At 41.1% G+C, this 20,746-nt stretch overlaps 1 protein-coding gene across 1 annotated transcript in view; it reads right to left on the reverse strand.

Moving 5' to 3' along the window:
- The window catches only part of cdc5l.S (cell division cycle 5 like S homeolog), a 54,942-nt gene extending 34,569 nt beyond the window's left edge, over positions 1-20,373 (reverse strand). The window contains 6 exon segments of the mRNA NM_001103188.1: positions 575-793; positions 2,352-2,451; positions 7,505-7,632; positions 9,567-9,728; positions 13,898-14,001; positions 20,252-20,373. Of these exon segments, the coding sequence (NP_001096658.1) occupies positions 575-793; positions 2,352-2,451; positions 7,505-7,632; positions 9,567-9,728; positions 13,898-14,001; positions 20,252-20,296 (758 nt within the window). The 5' untranslated portion in view covers positions 20,297-20,373.
- Between the last annotated feature and the right edge of the window lie 373 nt (positions 20,374-20,746).

Below are 20,746 nucleotides of genomic sequence, written 5' to 3' on the forward strand. Positions count from 1 at the left end.
TCTCCTCTCCCCGTCCGCCTCCCCTTCTGCTTCCCCCTCCGCATCTCTCTCCCCTTCCCTCTAAGCGTCTCTCTCTCCCCTTCCTGTCCGCCTCCTCTTCTGCTTCCCACCTCGTCTACCCTTCCACATCCGTCTCTCGCCTCCTCTTGTGCGCGTGCGTATATACGCATATACGCATATCTTGAATATTCAAAATTGCGCATGCACAACCAACTTCAATGCAGCTGGGCGGCATGTCGCCTGGCCTTTGTGGCCTTGCCACAAATCCGGTCCTGAAAACCAGCGCAGACAATAATATCTTCAAATTGCAAATAGGACTTCGACAGGTTGAAGATGGAGTATTTTCGGGTTCTGAGTTTTTGCAGGTATACTAAATCTCGAAAAATTCGAGGTTTTTTTTCCTACTAAATTTAGTATTTTATAGTAAAAAAAAAAAAAAAAAACTTACATTTTTCGATTTTTTAGCATTCGGACTTTAACAAGCAACCCCCTTAGAGTGCAGCTGTTTGAATGAAGAAGTATGACAGCTCCCTGATTTATATAGAAATACATATTAGTAAACAGAAGAACATACGATCTCAGGTCACCATCCAGGTCTTGCTGACGGAGCTTTCTGAAGTCTGCGTTCAAGGCATTGTAGTTTTCTTCAGAAGTATCGTAGAACCCTGGGGCGGGCTTCTTTTCAAAAGGAATTTCTGCATTGTAGTCAACACCGCGTTTCTTTTTCCTCTTCTTTTGAATTTCAATTCCAGCAGCACGGAGCTCTCTCCTCTTCTGAAGGGCTGCAAGACGCCTGGAATAGATAGAAAGGGAACGCTAATTACAAGATTTCCAACCTGTATGAACGGCATATCCAAATATTGCCCTTCAGGATAGGGGAGGGCGCTGAGTACAGGTATTGACCTTTATTAAAAGTGCTTATAATGCAACTAGGGATGCATCGAATCCAGGATTCGTTTCGGGATTCGGTCTTTTTCAGCAGGATTCGGCAGAATCCCCCTGCCCGGCCGAACCAAATTCTAATTTGCATATCAAATTAGGGGCGGGGAGGGAACTCGTGTGACAAGGAAGTAAAAAATGCTTTTCCCTTCCCACCCCTAATTTGCATATGCAAATTAGGATTCAGATTGGTATTCGGCCAAATCTTTCGTGAAGGATTCGAGGGTTTGGCCGAATCCAAAATAGTGGATTCGGTGCATCCCTAAATGCAACATAAAGGATTGTCTTCATTCATGTAGAAACCATGTATAGGCATGGGATCCGTTATCCAGAAATCCTTATACAGTTATAGGATCCCTTATCCGGAAACCCGATATCCAGAAAGCTCCCATAGACTCCATTTTATCCAAATAATCCAAATTTTTAAAAATGATTTCCTTTTTCTCTGTAATAATAAAACAGTAGCTTGTACTTGATCCCAACTAAGATATACAGTAATTAATCCTTATTGGAAGCAAAACCAGCCTATTGGCTTTATTTAATGTTGAAATGAATTTCTAGTAGACTTAAGGCATGAAGACCCAAATTACGGAGCATTCTGGATAACAGGTCCCATACCTGTACAGAAAGATCCAAATTACGGAAAGGCCGTCTTCCATAGACTCCATTTAATCCAAATAATCCACATTTAAAAAAAAAAAAAAAGTATTTCCTTTATCTCTGTAATAATAAAACATATAATTAATCCTTATTGGAAGCAAAACCAGCCTATGGGGTTTATTTAAATGGGACCTGTCACCCAGACATAAAAATCTGTATAATAAAGTCCATTTCAAATGAATCATGAAACCCAAATTCTTTTTTTTATTAAAGCATTCACAGAATCTGTAAACTCATTTAAAAATCAAATACTGTCTGCCCCTCCTCTATGCCTTAGGCAATTTCTTTCACTTTCCATTCAGCACTTCCTACATGTCACTGCTCTCCCCACATTCCCCCGTTCTCTAATTCTCATATAATTGTGTAGCCAGGACATGGGGATGGATATCAGGTCCCCCATTCTGGTGCACAAACAAGATTCTGAGATGATACAAGACTTGTATCCTGCTTGCCCCTGCCTGCTTGTTATAATTATGAATTCCCAGACTGATGGAAACAAGATTCAAATTTATATAGTGTAATTAAAGTTAATTTTGCTTGACTTATGCGGATTTTGAATACATTTTTTTGGTGATAGTTCCCCTTTAATACTTGCAAGATTTTCTAGTAGACTTAAGGTATGAAGATACAAACTATGGAAAGATCTGTTATCCGGAAAGTCCCAGGTCTAGAGCATTCTGGACAACAGGTCCCATACCTGTACATGTTTGAAGTGCAAGGAATAATTTAAGGTGTACAGAAAATCATGGTACCTGGCTTCTTCCAGCTGTTTCTCTCTTGCTTTCCTCTTGGCTTTTTTGCCTTGAGTGTTGGCAAGACGAGCTCTAGCCTCTGAAAGCATCTCAAGTTCATCTGAAATAAAGATGTAAAACTGTTATCCATTGTCATGTTAAATATACAAGTATGGGATCTGTTATCCGGAACACCATTATCCAGAAAGCTCCGAATTACGGAAAGGCAATCTCCCATAGACTCCATTATAAACAAATAATCCAAATTCATTTTTTTCTGTATAATAATAATAAAACAGTAGCTTGTACTTGATCCCAACTAAGATATAATTAATCCTTATTGGAGGCAAAACCAGCCTATTGGGTTTATTTAACGTTTATATGATTTTCTAGTAGACTTACGGTATGAAGATCCAAATTACTGAAAGATCCGTTATCCGGGAAACCCCAGGTCCTGAGCATTCTGGATAACAGGTCCCATACCCATATATTTTAACTTTAAACAGTCTCTTCTGTGTATGGGGCTTATCTCAATACAAAGGGAAAGTCCAAATCTTGTTAAAGGGGTTGTTCACCTTCAAACACTTAGTTTAGTTGTTTTCAGACAGTTCACCAGAAATAAAGGCTTTATTGCGATTACTTTCGATTTTCTATTTGAGATCAATATTGAGGTGTTAAGTTAAATTTTTCTCCGTCTAAAGCAGCTCTGGGGGGCGACTGTCTTACTGTTCTAAATTGATACATTTAGTTGATACATTTGTTATCTTTGTCCCTGCTGAGCAGAATCCCTGAGTTTCAATAAAGGGGTTAAGTTAACTGTTAGTATGGGATATTCTGAGACAATTTGCAATTCGTTTTAATTTTTCTATGATTTGTGGTTTTTGAGTTTTTTAGCTTTTTATTCAGCAGCATTCCAGTTTGCAATGTCTGCAATCTGGTTGCTAGGTTCCAAATTACCCTAGCAACCATGCATTGATTTCAATAAGAATATGGAATATTAATAGGGGCGGGTCGGAACAGAAAGAGGAGTAACAAAAAGTAGCAATAACAATAAAAAATTTTTTAGATGGGGTGAGTGACCCCCTTTTGAAAGCAAGAAAGAGTCAGGAGAAGAAGGCAAATAATTAATAAACTATAAAAAAAAAAAATATTAAGACAAATTGAAATGTTGCTTAGAATTTGCCATTCTATAACATACTTAGGGGGTTATTTATCAAAGTCCGAATTTATCTCAATATTTTCTGCTACAAACTCAGATCAAATCCGGTCGGTTTTTTTACGCTTATTTATGATCACATTTTCCCGAAAATTGGCTATGCGGCAAAAAAAAGATTTTGACGATTTCTTCTGATTTTTCCATCTGATTTTCACAATTTTTTCGTAATTTTCAGACGAAAACTTCTGGGTATTGCACGAAACCCAGCGCAAATCAAAGAATCATTGGGACTTCTCCCATTGACTTGTATGCAACCTCGTCAGGTCTGAGATGCCGGAGTTTCTGATTTGGATTTTTCCATTTTAGGTTAGAGTCCTGCAGCAGGTCGGGTACCCGCAGATTACCTGCAAAACGACTGGAGGATTTTGAGGTGCGGATATACCCACAGGTCTGCGGGACGCAGATCTCATCTAAATTTCTTATCTTATGTACTATTGTCTATATTTTACTCCAGGGCTGTTCACACCTTATTCAAAATGCTAATGAGGCACCAGCACTGTGTCACTGTATGTAGTACATATTAGACTGAGAGCTTTCCCTGTCTCCTGCTCTCTTCTGCCTTCCCTCCCTCTGTGTGCCATTCTCTGCTTGCCCAGTGCTGCTTATATGTGCCATTCTCTGCTTGCCCAGTGCTGCTTATATGTGCCATTCTCTGCTTGCCCAGTGCTGCTTATATGTGCCATTCTCTGCTTGCCCAGTGCTGCTTATATGTGCCATTCTCTGCTTGCCCAGTGCTGCTTGTGTGTGCCATTATCTGCTTGCCCAGTGCTGCTTGTGTGTGCCATTCTCTACTTGCCCAGTGCTGCTTGTGTGTGCCATTCTCTGCTTGCCCAGTGCTGCTTGTGTGTGCCATTCTCTGCTTGCCCTACACTACCTGTGGGATGTAAGCCTGTTATGGGTTTGTTCTTGGGGTTTGTTAGCATTTGGAAATTGTTGTTAGGGGCCCCTAAGGTGTTTAATCATGTGTTTGGGGGTTGTTGTAATATCCACAGGGGAGGATGAGGCATATGGATTTAAGGGGATGTTTTTAACATGACTTCAATTTTTCACATGAGTGATTTCCTGCAGTGATATGGGTGTGATTTACAGTGGGTGTGGTTTAAAAGGGGGAGTGGCCAACACTGACTTCCATTATCGACCCTCCACCACATAGGACTGTAAAATTTTGGCCCTTGGTACCATAGAAGTTGGACAGCACTGTTTTACTCCTTTTAAAGTTTTACAAAAGTTGTTTTTGTCCCGCCCACTTTTGATGATATGTGGGGTTTGTAGCACCAACACTTCCTGTTTGATAGAGGTCGGCGGGTTGCGGGTTGGGTTGCGGATAAGGCAGTTGCGGGTCCGGGTCATGTAGTGGATCAAAATGGGTAAAAATGTGGGTTGCGGTTCGGTTCGCAGGTTCGGGTTTTAGAAATTGGTTCCTCGCAGGACTCTATCCTAGGGGTTTAATAAATTCCAAAAAAATAGTGATTCTTTAAAATTCTGATTTTATAAAAAAAAAATCACCAATTTTTCAGGATTTTTGTATTCGGAGTTTAGTAAATAGTAATAAAGGCAGCTGTTAGAATTGATTCAATAGTTACTGATATTCCACAGATACTGCTGAGAAATGGATCAACTAAATGTATCAACTAAATGGAGTAAATTGTAACAGTTCAGATGTTCTTGGATCACTGAGCTGCCAGACTGAACAGTGGCGTAACTACTAGGGGTGCGCAGGGTGCAATCACACCCGGGCCCGCACACCACTGGGGCCCGGCGTCGGGAGGCCTGGACTAAGCACTTGCCCCCCCTGGACTTGCCTGCAGAAGCAGCCTGGGACACGGACACTGCACTGTTTTTCAAATTGTTTTCCCCCACTCCCTCAGACTATTTATCTGCAGCCCGACGTTTCTTTTCACAGCTCCCTTGGTGCTCGCTCCTCCCTTGTCAAACTGCCCAGTGGTGGAACTACCGGGGGTGCGAGCGGACCAGGGCCCGCACCCCCTCGGGGCCCCCCGGCAGCCCGCTCGCCAGTGGAATCAGTCGTGTACGGAGGGGGGGCGGGGTCCGGCTACGCGTAACGCACCAGGGCCCGCCCCCCTCTAGTTACGGCACTGACACTGCCTGCAGCCGGATCAAATTACTTAGGCTGTGACACGGAGGAGAGAGCATTAGCAGCTGCTGTGATTGGCCAGCACTGATACTGCCCGCCTCCTTCAGTTCCCTGATTTCAGCGCGGGCAAAAAGAAAACCAAGGAAGGAGCTGCTTATTAACCCTTAAACACTGCAGCCTCCTCACCATCCTCTCATCCACAAGGTCAGTGGCTCTGCTTTTGTGTTTTTCTAAGTGGTCTCTGGATGATGTGCGGTTACTGGTCCACTTTCCAGTCAAAGCCAGAGAGCTGTGAAGGCAGTAAATCATGTAAAATAACTGTGCCATTCTGCTATGAGTTCTATAGGTATTTATACATGAAATTGCCACCTTTACATTTAATAAAAATCGCCAAATTGGAATGATCCATTTGATGGTAGTGTCAGTAACAGAATGAAGATGCTATACGTATGCAATTTGTACTACTTTATATATTATATAAAAGCTTTGTGGATTCTGAAATTTGCCTTCTTCCCCCCCCCCCCTGGAAAATTTTCTGCGGAAGCAGCAAGGTATGTGTCAATGGGAGTCGGCAGCATAAGTCCCTCACTATTAGCAACCACCAGTTGCACATCCTTGTGGGACTGGAGCTGCCACTAATAATACTGTCCCCTGTCTAAACCATTATCCGAGCCTGTCTTTCACCTTGGCTACAAAGAGAGCCTGGAAAAGGAGGGGGGTCAGGAGCAGCCAGCATTAGTGACTTTTCAGCAGTTCCCTTGATTGAGGTCCAAATCATCTCAACATAAATAATAATGTTTAGTTTTAGATGGGAAATAGATCCAGCACATGCAGAAGGCATCCCCCTCAAATAGAGTGAGACACTCTGCAGATTTGTTGAATAGTCAGTCCCTCAGTCATTTCAGTGAACGAACTGCAGTTATATATTTCATTTGTGGCTCATGGTAGGATAAATACAATGCCAGTTCTATGTATAATGCCTTCGGAACACATGATAGTGCCAGTTACATGTACATTACCCCAACACATAAAAGGACAAATGTAGTGTCAGCTTTGTCAGCTTCTTTAAAGAAGTTCGACTTCAACACTTTGCCACCTTAAAGGAACAGTAACACCAAAAAATTTAAGTGTTTTAAAGTAATGAAAATATCATGTACTATTGCCCTGCACTGGTAAAACTGATGTGTTTGCTTCAGAAACACTACTATAGTTCATATAAACAAGCTGCTGTGGAGCAATGGCGGAAATTGAAAAACGGCTATATGGCACAGGTTAACGAATGGATAACAGATAACACCATTAGACAGACAGAGCTTATCTTCTATCTGCTGTGTAACTTTACCTTTTTCTCCTTGGAATGGCTGCCCCCATTGCTACACAGCAGCTTATTTATATAAACAATAGTAGCGTTTCTGAAGCAAACACATCAGTTTTACCAGTGCAGGGCAACACTGCATTATATTTTCATTACTTTAAAACACTTATTTTTTGACGTTACTGTTCCTTTAAACCTGCCGAATTGCTGTGTTATCCTATGGGGATCTCCTAGAACCTATAGCCAACTTTTGGCTACGTTTTTAGAAGTCAAAGTAAAATTGTTTGATCGTTCGATCGATTAAATTGTTCGAATCATTTGATCCAAAGGATTTCATTGTACGATCAAACGATTTTACTTCGACCGAATATGGCCAAATTCGATAAAAAAAAATAAAAAAAACTTTGACTTCAAATATGGAAGTAATGCAATTCATTGGTCGAATTTCGAAGTTTTTTACACTTCGAAATTCGACCCTTGATAAATCTGCCCCTAAATGTGTAACTTAACATATTTTAAATCTAGAATGAGTTTTCAGAAGATTATACCTTCATCCATGTCCACTGGATCAGGCCTTGCTGGTTTTGTTTCAGGATTTGGATCAATTTCTCCTGGCTTGAGCTTTCGAGGATCATCTGCGGTCTCCTCTTCATTGTCTCGTTGGGCAGCTTTATCTCTAGAAATATAAGAAGGAACATATTTAGACAGCTAATTTTAGTTAACCTAAAGGCCATGCTTAACACATAAGAATGGAATAAATGATATTACAGACTGTTTTTATCCCCCTTATCTTTTTTAAGTATAATAAATGTTTCTTCTGTAGGTCTTTCACATTTAAAGGAGCAAGGAATGAAAGTGCCATAATAGAATTTCCATATAATGTTCAATACATCTGCCACCAATTTTAGAAAGGAAAAGATTATATTTGAACCTACCTGGTTTTCTGGTAGGACCTGTGAGGAAACCTCATGAATATGTTTTATCTAAGTCTCTACTGAACACAGCAGATTGAGTGGAGCTTTGTTAAAGGAATTGTTCAGCATTAAAATAAAAACTGGGTAAATAGACAGGCGGTGCAAAATAAAAAATGTATCTAATATAGTTAGTTAGCCAAAAATGTAATGTATAAAGGCTGGAGTGAGTGGATGTGTAACATAATAGCGAGAACACTACTTCCTGCTTTTCGGCTCTCTAAATCGGAGTTAGTCAGTGACTATAAGGGGGGGCCACATGGGACATAACAGTTCAGTGAGTTTGCAATTGATCCTCAGCATTCAGCTCAGATTCAAAAACAAAAAGTTATGACCCATGAGGCCCCCCTCAAGTCACTGATTGGTTACTGCAAATCAGTGGAAAGCAAGATGGCTGAAAAGTAGGTAGTGTTCTGTTCGACATATGATGTTTTTTTATAAATTACATTTTTGGCTAACTAACTATATTAGAAACATGTTGTATTTTGCACAACCTGTCTATTTACCCAGTTTTTATTTTTACACTGAACTGTTCCTTTAAGACTAAGATGACCAGGCAGTAACCAATCAAGTGACTGGAGGGGGCACATGTGTCATACAATTTGCTTTTGGATCTGACCTGCGTGCATGCAAACTCACTGAATAGTTATGACCCACGGGGGCCCCCTTCAAGTCACTGACTAACTCAGAGTTAGAGAGCTGAAAAGCAGGAAGTAGTGTTCTGGCTATTATGTTACACATCCAGTCACTCCAGCCTTTATACATTACATTTTTGCCTAACAATATCAGAAACATTTTTTTATTTTGCACAGCCTATCTATTTACCAGTTTGTATTTTTACACTGACCTGTTCCTTCAAGGTTGAAAATAAACAGTATGTCTGGGCAATTTAGTCATTTTTAGAATTGCTGGTCCTTTAAAGGAGAAGGAAAGCTAGTGAGGCAGTTTATTGCCAGTAGACTAGGCACAAAAGTGCAAGCTATAACAATAGATTTATTTTGTAGAATGGTTTTACCTACCTAAGTAAACAGCTCTAGTAGCTCTGTTTGTTTAGGGTAGCAGCTGCCATATTAGCTTGGTGTGACATCACTTCCTGCCCGAGTCTCTGTCTGCTCACTCATGGGGGAAATGGGAGGGGGAGAGGAGCAAACTGAGCATGCTCAAGCCCTAGCCCTGGAGGTTTAAGCTGAAAACAGGAAGTCTGATACAGAAGCCCATGAGTACACAATAGAAGGAAAGAAATGTGGTGTTTCTTTTGACAGAGGACTCAGAGCAGCATTACTTTGAGGGTTTACTGGTGTATTTATATAGACCTTTCTGATAAAGCTTACTTAGTTTCAGCCTTTCCCTCTCCTTTAACTAGCAAGATCTGAGGTCAGCATCCCTAGTAACCAAGTATCAAATTCAGCTTGTGAAATATACCTCAGTAAGGGTATCAACAAGGAGTGAACACATAGGGGTTTAAAAAAAAGAAAATTATACCAAACTTATATCAAAAGTTGCTCTTCTGAGCAAGGGATAAGCTACTCCTTGCTTGAAAGAATGGGAACATATTTACACTGCTGTATAAGGAAAAATACCCGTTCTAACTACCCAGTGAGAATTCATATTTTACATTTCTGGCTTAAATCTTACGTACAGCAAATATTCATAGTGCTCCAAGCACTGGGCGGCTGTTCTTCCTATGATAGGAGCGATTGTCCTCCACTGAGTTGGCATCAGCTTGGCCAAATGAAGTAGTTTCTCCTCTTCCTCTCGAGACCATTCTGTCTTTTTGATGCTCGGGTCAAGCCATTCATACCTGTCACAAAGACATAAATGACACAAGAGTTTAGTGACCAACTGCACTGCCGATATTCACAAGGGCACTTTATACAGTGAAACCTCGATTTTAAGTCCCCTGATTTAAGTTTTCTCGCATTTTACATTTTTTATTTGTGGTTCTACCAATAATGTATTTCAATGGGTGCATTTTCCTGATTTACCGTATATACTCGTGTATAAGCCGACCCGTGTATAAGCCGAAGTACCTAATTTTACCTACAAAAACTGGGAAAACTTATTGACTCGCGTATAAGCCTAGACACAACTAAGACCCTTTATGCTACAATCACTACAGCGCAAACTAAATCACTGAAAATTTGTCCCCCCCCAGTGGATTTATATTACAGATATTTTTCAGCTGAGACAAAATATACTTTCCACTAGCAATTATACACACATAGACACACATATACTTTACACACACACACTCTTCCCACAAAATAATCACACACACATACTATACACACAAACTCCCCACACATATACTATATACACACACAAACTCTCTACCCACACCATCATACACTATATACACTCACCACACAATAATGAAATTGCGGGGAAACGCGAGGGGTGTCCAGCTGCTGCTCGAGCTGTGGACTTCCAGGGGAGTAGACGGGAGGAGGAGGCTGGGTCACTGGGGAAGGAAAGACTCGTCCCCGGATTAGACACAAGGGACTCGGTGTGAGCAAATAACGAGGCGAATTCCCTGGCTGGATCGGCTGATGATTCATCGCTCCTTCCGCCCAATGCCACACTCGATCATCCGCAGCACGAGCGGCTCCCCCGGGGGAGGAATGGGCTGATCGGGCGGGGGAAGGAGCGGACTGTGGATAAAGGGAGAGTCCATGTGTCCGAGGGAGGAAGGTCAGGTAGAGGGAAGACTCCCGGGGAGCGGATTCCCCACAGGTTGGAGGGACTGGCGGTCAGTTCCGGTTAGAGGAGCCGCTTGTGCCCGGGGTTCGCTAATTCCTTATTAGCCCAACACAGACCCCCGGCTCACAGCCAGTTCTTCCGCCCTTTGCGCCTGCTCTTTCCGGATCCTGTCCCCTCCCGGTGCTGGGCGGGTGCTACGGACAGAGGGAGCCCCCTGCAGGCAGCGCGGACACGTCGAGCCCCGGGGAGGGAAGTGTCACATTAGGCAGGAGCCCCTCGCGTATACTTACCCGCGTATAAGCCGAGGTCAATTTTTTCAGCACATTTTGGGTGCTGAAAAACTCGGCTTATACACGAGTATATACGGTAGTATGGTTTTCCCGGATTTTGCATCAAAATTTTGTCCTGATGTTCCCAAAAACTGCTTTTTTCCCCCCTCTATGGATGTTATTATTTGTGAAATAAAGAGGCTTAAAATACTAAGATATATATTTTGGAATTTTTATAAATGGTACAGCACTCTCTAAAATATTAAACAGACTTACTCAACCCTATATAATAGGGTGGTGCAGGAGATAAAACAATTTAGAAATGATTGGTGTTACAAAGTATCTCAAAATCTGCACTCGGTATTTAGTCTATAATTTATTACGTTGCATTTTAATTATTCTCACAGGCACCTGATTCAATTAATTAGTGACACATATGTTAGTACAAATTATTCACACGTATGCAAAAAAACACATATGTTAATGAATTTGTAAAGTGCATGAGTTTCACACATAAATATATCTCAAAGTTTATCAATATTAATAGCATTCATTAGTTCATATTAAATTTGATTATTAGAAGCTGTTGATCAAAGTTCATGATAAATTCATATTCAAATTGATAATTGTGGACTGGTTGTTAAGGATGTAATAATTCATTAGTTGATTTGTTTGTTAATGTCCCGAATGAATTCATCAAAGTGTCCATGTGTTCCAGTTAAAAGTAAAATCACTGAGGAAACGCTCTATTTTTTTCTCCTCCTTCTGCTGCTGTTTAGTTAATCACATTAAGCCAATTGTTACTGTTGCCACTTCAACAAGTCATCCTTCCAATTGGAAGCAGGGTAGACACAATTATTACAAAATATGGCCAAAGTCAGTCTTAAAGGAGAAGGAAACCCCCTGGGCGCAAAAACCCTCCCCTGTGTTGCTTCCCCTTCCTCCTCCCCCCTGGCCTACCTGTCCCCCTGGGCAAATGCCCCTAACTTGTTACTTACCCCTCTGCGCAGGTCCAGTCTATGGAGTTCACAGACGCCATCTTCTTCCAAGCGATCTTCTTCCTGCTTTGACCGGCGCATGCGCAGTAGGAGCATTTCGCCGGTACGGATCTACTGCGCATGCGCCAAAAGTCACGATGTGAAATCGGAAAAATTCGTGACTTTTGCCGCATGCGCAGTAGATCCGTACCGGGAAATGCTCCTACTGCGCATGCACCAAAACGCCGGTCAGAGCAGGAAGTAGATGGCGTGGAAGAAGATGGCGTCTGTGAACTCCGTGGACTGGACCTGCGCAGATGGGTAAGTAACAAGTTAGGGGCATTTGCCCAGCGGGACGGGTAGGCCAGGGGGGAGGAGGGAGGGGAAGCAACACAGGGGAGGGAGGGGTTTCCTTCTCCTTTAACAGCCCCCTTACTGCCAGCCGTTTAGAGAAACATCACAGTTGCAACAATGTAGAACGGTTGACACAGTTGCTTAATAGATATCCTGTGCCAAAATGATTTCAATGCCCATAATGTATCAAAGACTGCTGCGCTTCTCACGGTTTCTAGTAGAATAGTGCAACGGTAAATGCCGGTATACGTTACCGCTTCATGATTACTGAAGTGATCACTCCTGATTCTGGGAATAGACCGCACCTCGCACTTTATCCATCGTCGCATGAGACATACCTCTGGGCGACACTTGCACAGTTGCCTTTTTTCGGCTGCCGGTGTTTGTTCTTTTGCGCCAGCGTACGGGGTGCCAGCAATCAACTAATGAATTATTACATCCTCAACAACCAGTCCACAATTATCAATTTGAATATGAATTTATCATGAACTTTGATCAGCTTCTAATAATCAAATTTAATATGAACTAATGAATGCTATTAATATTGATAAACTTTGATAGATATTTATGTGTGAAATTCATGCACTTTACAAATTCATTAATATATGAGGTTTTTTTTGCATACGTGTAAATAAAAGGTGAATAATTTGTACTAACATGTGTCACTAATTAATTGAATCAGGTGGCTTTGAGAATGACTAAAACGCAACATAATAAGATGTATATTTTGCCTTGGTTCTGTCTGTAATTCCAATGAGTCTGCCCCTTATACAGTCCTGCACCAATCACTTTTTTTAGGTTGTGTATGTGACTGACAGACATGCCCCCATAGTGTAACATTAACTCTGCAATGTTTAATCCTTTTTATTAACACAATAAAAATTAATAATCTCAAAGTAAAAAGGACTCCTGTGCTTATATCCTTTAAGTTCTTGAAGAAAATTAACACATTTCCCTGATTTTACATTTTCCCTAATTTTACATAATTTTTTCTTGGTCCGATGAAAAACACACACACACACATATACATATATACATATATATATATATATATATATATATATATATATATATATATATATATATATCTCTCTCTCTCTCTCTCTATCTATCTATCTATCTATATATATATAGAACAAGAAGGATCAGCACTCACTGTATTGATGTGAAGAAAAGTTTGCTTTTATTTATTTACATCATAATCCGACGTTTCGGTCCCACCTGGGGAAGGAGAAAGGTCCCCAGGTGGGACCGAAACGTTGGATTATGATGTAAATAAATAAAAGCAAACTTTTCTTCACATCAATACAGTGAGTGCTGGCACTGTGGGACTATATATATATATATATATATATATATATATATATATATATATGTTCCGGATCCTTGAACCAAATCCGAATTTGCATATGCAAATTAGGGTAGGGAGGGGAATCGCGTGACTTTTTGTCACAAAACAAAGAAGTAAATGTTTCCCCTTTCACTCTCCTAATTTGCATATTAGGATTCGGTTCTTTCACAAAGGAGTAGGCCGAATTCAAAATAGTGGATTTGGTGCAATATATATATATATACATATACACACACACAGTCCCTGAAACCATGACATGGAATAAAGGTTGTGGGAAGAGGAAAGTTGCGGAGACACAGCTATAACGCCAGGGACATACCATCGAGCTTTGCACTGTTTGGCGGATTTCCGGTGCAGCAAGGAAGCAATACGAGACCATTGGTTTTTCCCATATTTCATAACAGCCGCTTTGAGAATTTCATCCTGAGGAAACAAAGAGGAAAAGATGAGCTTCACAGAACAATATCAGATGGGGGCCAAATGTAAGAAAAGCTTCCAGGTCATATAGAGAACTGCAAAGCACTTTTCTTATACGGATAGTTCATGTTTTCCTTGAAGGGATACTGTCATGGGAAAACATGTTTTATTTTGTAAACACATCAGTTAATAGTGCTGTTCCAGCAGAATTCTGCACTGAAATCCATTTCTAAAAAGAGCAGATTTTTTTATATTTAATTTTGAAATCTGACATGGGGCTAGACATACTGTCCGTTTCCCAGCTGTCCCCAGTCATGTGACTTGTGCTCTTACAAACTTCAGTCACTCTTTACTGCTGTACTGCAGGTTGGAGTGATATCACCCCCTCCCTCCCCCCCAGCAGCCAAACAACAGAACAATGGGAAGGTAACCAGATAGCATCTCCCTAACACAAGATAACAGCTGCCTGGTGGATCTAAGAACAACACTAAATAGTAAAATCCAGGTCCCACTGAGACACATTCAGTTACATTGAGTAGGAGAAACAACAGCCTGCCAGAAAGCAGTTCCACCCTAAAGTGCTGGCTCTTTCTGAAAGCACATGACCAGGCAAAATGAGCTGAGATGCACCTACACACCAATATTACAACTAAATACACTTGCTGGTTCAGGAATGACATTTTATATTGTAGAGTGAATTATTTGCAGTGTAAACAGGGTAATTTAGAAATAAAAACATCATAAAAATCATGACAGAATTTTAGACAGATTGTCCTATTACAGGTATGGGATCCGTTATACAAAAACCCGTTATCCAGAAAGCTCCGAATTACGGAAAGGCCATCTCCCATAGACTCCATTATAATCAAATAATCCAAGTTTTAAAATATGATTTCCTTTTTCTGTGTAATAAAATAGGACCTTGTACTTGATCCCAACTAAGATATAATTAATCCTTATCGGAGGCAAAACCAGCCTATTGGGTTTATTTAATGTTTATATGATTTTCTAGTAGACTTAAGGTGGCCATACACAGGGCGATCCGCTCATTTGGCAATGTCTCTTCCCGATATGCCCACATTGAAGTGGGTTATATCGGTCTTATCCGATCGCGGGCCCTAGGGCCCAACCATCACATCAGAATGGAGGCCAAACGGGCAGTCGGATAGCGGGACCGCATCAACGAAAAGATGCGGCCGCGATCCAACTGGATTTTTTAAACTGTCCAATCGGCATCAGCCCAACTTTTGGATGGCCCACATATTGCCCATTAAGCTGCCGACTCGGTCGTCAGCAGCTTTTATCGGCCAGTGTATGGAGGCCTTTAAAGGTATGAAGATCCAAATTATGGACAGATCAGTTATCCTGAAAATCCCAGGTCCTGAGCTTTTCTGGATAACAGGCCCGATACCTGTATAAGCAATCTTTCACTTGGTTTTATAATAATTTGCCCTACCCTTCTGCCCTTTTACATCTTTTCAATGGGGGTCATTGACCCCACCAACCAAAAAAAACTACTACTCTGCGAGGTAACATTTTTTTTTAATTTTTGGGCTACTTTTGAAGTGCCTCTTGGCTGGTTTTGTAGCTGACTTTGGCTGGTTTTGTAGCTGACTGTCTAGTTTTCAGCTGGTTTTGTAGCTGACTGTCTAGTTTTCAGCTGGTTTTGTAGCTGACTGTCTAGTTTTCAGCTGGTTTTGTAGCTGACTGTCTAGTTTTCAGCTGGTTTTGTAGCTGACTGTCTAGTTTTCAGCTGGTTTTGTAGCTGACTGTCTAGTTTTCAGCTGGTTTTGTAGCTGACTGTCTAGTTTTCAGCTGGTTTTGTAGCTGACTGTCTAGTTTTCAGCTGGTTTTGTAGCTGACTGTCTAGTTTTCAGCTGGTTTTGTAGCTGACTGTCTAGTTTTCAGCTGGTTTTGTAGCTGACTGTCTAGTTTTCAGCTGGTTTTGTAGCTGACTGTCTAGTTTTCAGCTGGTTTTGTAGCGGACTGTCTAGTTTTCAGCTGGTTTTGTAGCTGACTGTCTAGTTTTCAGCTGGTTTTGTAGCTGACTGTCTAGTTTTCAGCTGGTTTTGTAGCTGACTATCTAGTTTTGGGTTGGTTTTGTAGCTGAATGTCTAGTTTTGGGTTGGTTTTGTAGCTGAATGTCTAGTTTTGGGTTGGTTTTGTAGCTGAATGTCTAGTTTTGGGTTGGTTTGTAGCTGAATGTCTAGTTTTGGGCTGGTTTTGTAGCTGACTGTCTAGTTTTCAGCTGGTTTTGTAGCCGACTGTCTAGTTTTGGGCTGGTTTTCTAGCTGACTTTGGCTGGTTTTGTAGCTGAATGTCTAGTTTTGGGTTGGTTTTGTAGCTGACTTTGTCTAGTTTTGGGCTGGTTTTGTAGCTGACTTTGGCTGGTTTTGTAGCTGCAAATTAGTGGTGTAGAGGCAGCGCACTTCTGGGTTTCCAAATAAATCGCTTGTCTCCAGACCAGAACGTAAAATTATATACTTTATTTAATCAACATATTAATCATACTTAGCATCTGAGGTCTGACGCGTTTCGTGATAGAATACTTCCTCAGAGACCTCACTTCCCGTTATGACACAATGCATTTAAATCCCCCCACATCTGATTAATTAATTAGATTAACAAGGTTCAAAAATTAGTTTTAAAAACAGTCACGCCAGATAATGAATTTGAAAAAGCAATAAATAAAAACAATTCCATATATCCATTTTATGATTAATAATAGATGTAAATTATATTTAATTCTATATTTAATATGTCAAGTCTAAAAGGGGTATTTCTAGCATACAAATCACATTTTAATTTGTCATTTAAAGGTTAAGCTTAATTGAATATTGTTGTCACTAGCTGGAGACTTGTAAAACCTTATAGTTACATTGTTTTGTTTCAAATTGTAAAAATAGCAATTATCTTCAGCACAATTAAGATTTGTATCGGTCATGTAACAATATTATCTTTTTAAAAATAGCAACTAATGTCAAAGATAGAGTTTAGCCCTTCTGGTTGTTTGGCATGTAATTGAAAAATCCATTTTACTTCCGTTTTTAATAGTTTCGCTTGTAAATCACCAAGTCTCTGGCCTAAATTAACCCTTTCTGTTCCTTGGTGGCCTTGCCACAGGACTACTCACTTTTTCAGAGTTTAAACTATTAAGATGTTCTCTTATCCTGTTTTTCAGATTCCTCATTGTGCAACCAATACACTGTTTTTGACATTTAAGGCATGTTATCAGATAAACAACAAATTTGGTATTGCAATTGATATAACTTCTAATCTGATGTGTTTCCTTTGTCACACTACAGATACAAGTATTCGATATTTGGATTACTGAACAGGTGACACGTCTTTTGGATCCACATCTGAATATTCCAGGACTATCCATGTGCTGGATTTCCTTTCTTTATTACCGTATATACTCGAGTATAAGCCGAGTTTTTCAGCCCCCAAAATATGCTGAGAAACTCTACCTCGGCTTATACTCGGGTCAAGTGCAAAAATGGTCGCCGGCGCCTATGAATAGTCCAGGAATAGTCGCCAGCGTCCAAGAATAGTCTCCAAGAATATTCGCCGGCATCCAAGAATGGTCGCCGGCATCCAAAAACGAGACGCCGGCACCTCCAATGGGAGCAGAAACCCTCAATTTTTTGATTGAAATTTACCAAAAACTGCTGCTTTTCTCACCCTAGGCTTATACTCGAGTCAATAAGCTTTCACAGTTTTTGGAGGTAAAATTAGGTACCTCGACTTATACTCGGGACGGCTTATACTCGAGTATATACGGTAAATATACTGGGTGCCAATGTCATGCCCAGTGTTGGAGCCCTCCTCGCCACTACCTGAATGCCTGGTTCTAATAATTGTTTAAAGGTTGGGTCCCCATACAGAATTGGAACGTTTGTTTAATAAACTGTTAATCTTATTAAATTGTGCACTGTATCTCATGCGAATTACTATTTTCTTTGTGTCCTTTTTCTTTTCCCTTACTCTTTCTATATGATCTTCTACAGATGTGTTACTATATCCCTATGTTCTGTGACCTCTCATCTTTTCCCTTTATTAACTCCATTCTGTCTGAACTCAAAGCCGACTCAAAAGCCTTCTGTAAAACCTCAATATTATATCCTTTGCAAAGGAACTTATCTGTCAATTTTAAAGACTCTTCAATAAATTTTTCCACTGTGTTACAAGCGCAGGAACTGCCCTCTGGGAATGCCCCCATTGAGGTGTCGTGGGTGACAGGAGTCTGCTCTTAATAGGGAGTTTCCTGCAAAGGGCTTTGTATAAACAGTTGTCATGATGCTCTCATTTTCTATACAAATCCACAAATCTAAGAAGGCAATGTTTTTCTTGTTGAAGCAGCATGTGAATTTGAGATTAAGGGTCTCGTTATTTAGGCTCGCAATGAACTCCCTAAATAATACATCACTTCCTGCCCACACGAACAGAAGATCATCTCTATAGCGACGAAAGGTAATGACATGCTGCAGTGCATGATTTCCCCCTAGGACGTGGGTTTCCTCTCACCATCCCATGTAGAGGTTGGCATACGTTGGCACAAACCGCGCCCCCATAGCCTTCCCACGTCCCTGGAGGTAAAATATCCCCCCAAACATGAAATAATTATGTGTGAGAAGAAACCATGATGAAACTTTTGACACCTTCAGAATAGCTGCTGCACCTATTGAGATGGTAATCATCATTTGGGCTGGTTTTGTAGCTGACTTTGGCTGGTTTTGGGCTGGATTTGTAGCTGATTTTGGCTGGTTTTGTAGCTGACTTTGGCTGGTTTTGGGCTGGATTTGTATCTGATTTTGGCTAGTTTTGGGCTGGATTTGTAGCTGACTTTGGCTGGTTTTGGGCTGGATTTGTATCTGATTTTGGCTAGTTTTGGGCTGGTTTTGGGCTGGATTTGTAGCTGATTTTGGGCTGGATTTGTAGCTGACTTTGGATGGTTTTGGGCTGGATTTGTATCTGATTTTGGCTAGTTTTGGGCTGGTTTTGTAGCTGATTTTATAGCTGACTTTGGTTGGTTTTGTAGGTGACTTTAGCTGTTTTTGGGCTGGATTTGTAGCTGGTTTTGGGCTGGATTTGTAGCTGACTTTGAATGGTTTTGGGCTGGATTTGTATCTGATTTTGGCTAGTTTTGGGCTGGTTATGTAGCTGACTTTGGCTGGTTTTGGGCTGGATTTGTAGCTGATTTTGTAGCTGACTTTGGTTGGTTTTGTAGGTGACTTTAGCTGGTTTTGGGCTGGATTTGTAGCTGACTTTGGCTGGTTTTGGGCTGGATTTGTATCTGATTTTGGCTAGTTTTGGGCTGGTTTTGGGCTGGATTTGTAGCTGATTTTGGGCTGGATTTGTAGCTGACTTTGGATGGTTTTGGGCTGGATTTGTATCTGATTTTGGCTAGTTTTGGGCTGGTTTTGTAGCTGATTTTATAGCTGACTTTGGTTGGTTTTGTAGGTGACTTTAGCTGTTTTTGGGCTGGATTTGTAGCTGGTTTTGGGCTGGATTTGTAGCTGACTTTGAATGGTTTTGGGCTGGATTTGTATCTGATTTTGGCTAGTTTTGGGCTGGTTATGTAGCTGACTTTGGCTGGTTTTGGGCTGGATTTGTAGCTGATTTTGTAGCTGACTTTGGTTGGTTTTGTAGGTGACTTTAGCTGGTTTTGGGCTGGATTTGTAGCTGACTTTGAATGGTTTTGGGCTGGATTTGTATCTGATTTTGGCTAGTTTTGGGCTGGTTATGTAGCTGATTTTGTAGATGACTTTGGTTGGTTTTGTAGGTGACTTTAGCTGGTTTTGGGCTGGATTTGTAGCTGATTTTGGCTAGTTTTGGGCTGGTTTTGTCACTGACTTTTGCTGGTTTTGTAGCTGACTTTGGCTGGTTTTGGGCTGGATTTGTAGCTGATTTTGGCTGGTTTTGTAGGTGACTTTGGCTGGTTCTGAACATTAGAGCTAAAAGCCCGGCCCGTGTTGCTACAGATCAGCAGCAGATCACTATACACACACACACACACACACACATATATATATATATATTGGGCCAGACAAAGTCTTTCCAGTTATGGATCAGTAAAAGGCATCTGTGGAATTAGTCATCTTTATATAAAGCAGCTGAAACACAAACAGTCAAACACAAAGAGAGTCTTTAGCTATAACAGGCCCGAGCCAGACCAATACACAAGTTAGAAGAACAAGTCCCAGCATCCCCTGTAGCTCATGTGAGACACCGGCACATGCTGCAAATCTCTCACCTCGGTGTTCCGCCACACCCCGCCTTTTATCATAATTCGCGGCATCTTGGCTGCAGGTTAGGGACCCCGGGCCCGCGCGGTGTTACAGGGAAAGAAGTGGGAGGGGAAACAGCGGCCTCGAGTTTGTTGTCCAAAGTGACGCGCAGACACCAGCGTGCCCGACACTCTGCTACGAATCAGAACCCAGAGCTCGGAGATAGAATAACTCTCACAGCGAACTCTGCTGGACGGAGGTCAAAACTACACACGCAATTCCTTTTCCGATATCGGAACTTCATATCCCAGCATTCCCCTTCTAGTCATCTCTATGGAGAGGCATTGTGGGACTTGTAGTTTATTAGTTGCCATGGCTAGTTCCTTTACGATTCATAGTAGTTTGAAGTGATTATGGGGTCAATGTTGAGCAGATTTAGCTCAGCAATGACTCCTGCTTTCTATCCAAACGGGGGAGGGTAAGTGAATTTGAGTGTATGAAGTTTTGGGGATAGTTTGTGC

This window comes from Xenopus laevis, chromosome 5S (genome assembly GCF_017654675.1).
Source record: "Xenopus laevis strain J_2021 chromosome 5S, Xenopus_laevis_v10.1, whole genome shotgun sequence".
In the NCBI taxonomy this organism is placed as follows: domain Eukaryota; kingdom Metazoa; phylum Chordata; class Amphibia; order Anura; family Pipidae; genus Xenopus; species Xenopus laevis.